The 4,647-nt window shown below is 36.4% G+C and overlaps 1 protein-coding gene across 1 annotated transcript; it reads left to right on the top strand.

Annotated features, from left to right (window-relative positions):
- Window positions 1-246: 246 nt before the first annotated feature.
- On the top strand, window positions 247-1,673 carry LOC122017378 (aspartic proteinase nepenthesin-1-like). The gene has a single exon (XM_042574976.1). It carries the CDS (start codon window positions 247-249, stop codon window positions 1,543-1,545), a length of 1,299 nt encoding a protein of 432 aa, XP_042430910.1. The 3' UTR covers window positions 1,546-1,673.
- The last annotated feature ends 2,974 nt before the right edge of the window (window positions 1,674-4,647 follow it).

The following is a 4,647-nucleotide window of genomic DNA, read 5'->3' on the forward strand; positions in this document are numbered from 1 at the left end:
CCCAACTCTAATAAATCCCCAGATGGGCTTTCATGCTTACGATCATTCAAACTGCGTTTACTACAAGTAATCGACACTCTTACGAGGTCAACAGCTGCAAGAATCTTCTGTCACCAGTTAAGTTCTCCCGAGTTATCAACTCCATCGCCGGGCGGTTGATCTTTTCTTCCCATGTCTATGGATCGATCCACCACTCTATATAGCAGAAAGACGTCGATCTCCTTGCTGGCATCGATCGAAGCGTCCATGGCTAACGTACTGCTCTTCTTCTTCGTCGCCTTTGTCGTGCTTCTCTTCCTCGACCCTCACGTCGAAGGGTCTCGCCTCAGCCTCACCCATGTCGACTCGGCCGCTCAACTCACCTCGGCTGAGCGATTCCGTCGCGCCGCCCGCCGGAGCCACTCTCGGAGGCAGGCCTTCGAGGGAAAGTGGAGCTCGCCGAGCACCGTCGTGGCAGTCGTCGACTACGCAGGTGATACCGAGTACGTCATAGACTTCGGCATCGGTTCGCCGGTGCTTCCTGCCACGGCCATCCTCGACACCGGAAGCGACCTCATTTGGACGCAGTGTGTCCCCTGCCTCGATTGCCTCTCGCAGCCGAGCCCCTTCTACGACCCCTCCAAGTCCTACACCTTCTCGCCGGTGCCCTGTTCCAGCCCTTTCTGCAGCAACCGAACCTCAATTGACAACGGCTGCGGAGGAGACCGGTGCCTCTACTTGGCCTCCTACGGGGACGGCAGCGAGAGCATAGGCTTCCTCGGGACGGAGACATTCATTTTTGGCGACGGATCGTCGATCGCCGGCGTCACGTTCGGATGCGGGTTTCAGAACAACGGCTCGTTATCGAACTCCACCGGCATCGTTGGCATGGGCCGAGGCCTGCTCTCGTTGCCGTCGCAGCTGAACCCTCGCAAGTTCTCGTACTGTCTCACCCCTTTAAACAGCTCCACCGCCAGCCATCTCTTCTTGGGTTCCACGGCGAGCCTGGGAGGAAACAGAGGAGCCTTAATTGGAAGCACGCCGTTGATCTCCAGCCCGCTTGCCTACTTTTCCACCTTCTACTATCTCTCCTTGCTCGGGATCTCGCTCGGAGGCAATCGGCTTCCGATTCCGGCGTCCGTCTTCCAGCTGAAACCCGATGGCTCCGGCGGAACCTTCATCGACTCCGGCACCTTCCTCACGTCACTGAACCAGGCCGGGTACGACATACTCAGGGAGGAGATAATCAAGCAAGTGCGGAAGCCGGCGGCGGAGTTGCCGGAAGTGATACAGGATATGGGCGTCGATCTCTGCTTCTCGTTTCATGGAGCGAGCTCGCTTCCGCCGATGCCGGAGCTGGTGTTCCACTTCGAGGGCGCCGACATGAGGTTTCCGAGGGACAAGTACATGGCGTACGTCGACGACCTGGGGTTGCTCTGCTCGGTAATCATCGGAACGCAGGACTCCTCGATCTTCGGCAACTACCAGCAGCAGAACATGCACATCCTCTTCGATATGGAAGCCGACGTGCTCTCCTTCGTTCCGGCGAACTGCAACCAACTCTGACATGAACGCATATCTGTAATTTTACGTAGCTTTGTGTTACTGGTGTTTGGTTAAATAAATAAATAGTAAATTGTCCTGATATATATATATAGAGAGAGAGAGAGGGGTACATGCTGCGTACTGCAGCATGCGTAGAAGCGTTGCTTCTCTTTTTTTAAGTTCCCGGACAATGAGATTTTATTTTAGGGTGCGGTGGGTTGGAAGTCATTTCTGATAATCTTGGTAGCTATTTATCAATAAAATTTTTATTGGATTTAGATAATTGAGTGATTTCCGCCACTTAAGCAATTTCAGAATACAAATTATCACAAAATCTTAAAAGACTAAGATTTTTCATAATTCCCATGTTATCAATTTTTTTTTTTCAAAATTATCCTTCACAAATTAATTAATATCTCCCCCTCACCCTCGTTGTCCCCGGCCTCGTGCCCTCTCCAAGCTCTGTCAATTTTTCAACGCCGCCGTCGACTCTCTCGACTCACCTCTAGATTCTCATCGCTTCTGCTTCAAATCGTACACTTCTTCCTACCTTAGACGTTCTGCTTCCATAATCCCATTCACCCGCCACTTCCTCCACGTTGTCTTTCCCCAACGTCTCAGTACCAGTAGGATTGTAAACGAGCTGAGGTGAGTTGAGTTTGGGGTGTTTTATCTTATTTGATAAGATAATCGAGCTGAGCCGAACTTAAAATGAACCAAACTTTTGAAATAATTGTTCAAGCTTTAATTTATTTTTTACGAGCTGGAGCTTATTTGAAACTTGGCTTGAGCTTGGTTTGTTTAGATGTTATCGAACTCTCAATTTGAGTTTGGCTTGAGCTTGGTTAATTTAGATGTTGATTATTTAAAACTTTTAGTTATTTGATTAGTTATTAAGCTTAATAATTTAAACTTATTTATTTATCTTATTTTATTTTATTTTTTATTTAGCATATTGAAAAGAGTTTATTAATGAATATGTCTCGTGAACATTCTTCACGAATGTTATTCACGAATATTGTTCACAAAGATTGTTCATGAGCATTGTTCATGAACATTGTTCACGAACGTTGTTCACAAACGTTAACGAGTTGAACACATATGTATTCAAGCTTGTTTGGTTAGTTTAACGAGTTGTTCAAATTTGTTTGTTTAATTAATCTTGTATATATTGAACGAATATAAAGAAATTTTTACTAAGCCGAACACCAAATTTACTCATGAATACTTGATTCATTTACAACCCTAAGTACCAAATTCATCACCATCGACCACCTCTATGCCCTTACAACCTTGTTCAATCCAAGATCCGGGAGGAGACCACTATCGCATCTCCATTTTTATGGCATTGCAAGGAGTCCTTCGTGATAGCTTCCCTCTGCTGCAACCATTTCATCCATATATTGAAATCAATTATAGTTATTTATTATATATATTATCAATTTATTATTATCATTAATACTATTAATTTAATTTAATTTTTTAAAAAATAGTTAAATATTAAATTGATTTAGGTGCAACCATGACTAAGATTGGAGCACAAGTAATATAGTAAATATTAAATTTGGTTATAGTATTATCTATAGTTAAATCAAACAAATTTATATTATATTTTATTCTCTATAATATTGGTTATGTGATTATCCTAGTAATCACGTAACTAAGGTTAAAGGTTATGTATAATTACTTGAACTAAACACAATCTTAAAGTTTAGTGGTTGGATTATAGTATTAAGCGTAAAAAAAAAATTAAATCAAAAAAATATTTACGATTATATATATATATATATATATATATATATATATATATATATATATATATATATATATATATATATATTACTCTAAAGACCTTATGCCAGCATACCCCGTACCCCCATGTAAACCAAACCAAAAACATCGATTTGAATTTTTTTATACTTAATATTATAATCCAATTTTTAAACTCTAAAGGTGCATTTGGTTCAAATTATCATATATATTATGTAATTACCAAGTAATCACATAATCAAGATTATGGGGAATAAAATATAATCAATTGTTTTTTTGTTCAATATATGTAATGTAATAAATTTTTTTTTTTTTTTTTTTTGAAGGTTTTAATGAATAATCTAGTTTAATATTTTATTATATTACCCTTAGTTACAAAACCAACCATATATATTATTATTATTATTATTATTATTATTACTATTACTATTATTTTTAAACTCTATGTTTTTTTATTTTTTACACGTTTTCTTTATTTTTATGTGTTTTTTTTTTCTTTTCATTTTTTTAGATTTTTTAAATTTTTAAAAAAAAATTATGTTTTTTATATTTTATATTTTATATTTTATATTTTTTTAAGTTTTTTTTATTTTTTTAATGTTTTTTATTTTTTCTATTATTTATTTATTTTATTTTTTTACGTTTTTTTATTATTTTTTTGTTTTTACATTTTTCCTATTTTTTTTTACATTTTTTAAAAGTTTTTTATACTTTTAATTTTTTTTTATCACATTTTTCTCAGAATATTTTGGGTAAAAAAAATTCGTTAACATGGAAATCAAGAAAACCTCAGTTTTCTAAGGTTTTTCGATTCCGGGTTGCATGCCCTTTTGCTGACGTGTAGAGCATAAAAATTATTCGAGAATCATCGATTATCTAAATCAAACAGAATTTTCGTTAATAACCTTGGATGAATAACTAAGATTATTAAAAATAACTACCAACCAAACACATCCTAAAGATAAAATCTTATTGATATAATCGAATGTTTAAAAAAAATAAAAAGTTAAACAAACAACAACAATTCACGTTAGGGCATAAATTTATTTTATATATATACAGTACTCCTTACATTTCACACCTCAGGAGCACGTCAACTTTTTTTATATATGATTTTGTTACTATTAAGACCTTATGCCACATAACCCCATGTAAATCAAACAAAAAAAATCGATTTGAATTTTTTTTTATTTAATATTATAATCTAATCTCCAAATTTTAAAGGTAAAATTTTATTGATAAAATTGAAAGTTTAAAAAAAATTTAAAAATAAAAAAAAAACAATAATTCACGTAAGGATATATATATATATATATATATATATATATATATATATATATATATATATATACT

Source organism: Zingiber officinale, chromosome 8B (assembly GCF_018446385.1).
Source record: "Zingiber officinale cultivar Zhangliang chromosome 8B, Zo_v1.1, whole genome shotgun sequence".
In the NCBI taxonomy this organism is placed as follows: Eukaryota; Viridiplantae; Streptophyta; class Magnoliopsida; order Zingiberales; family Zingiberaceae; genus Zingiber; species Zingiber officinale.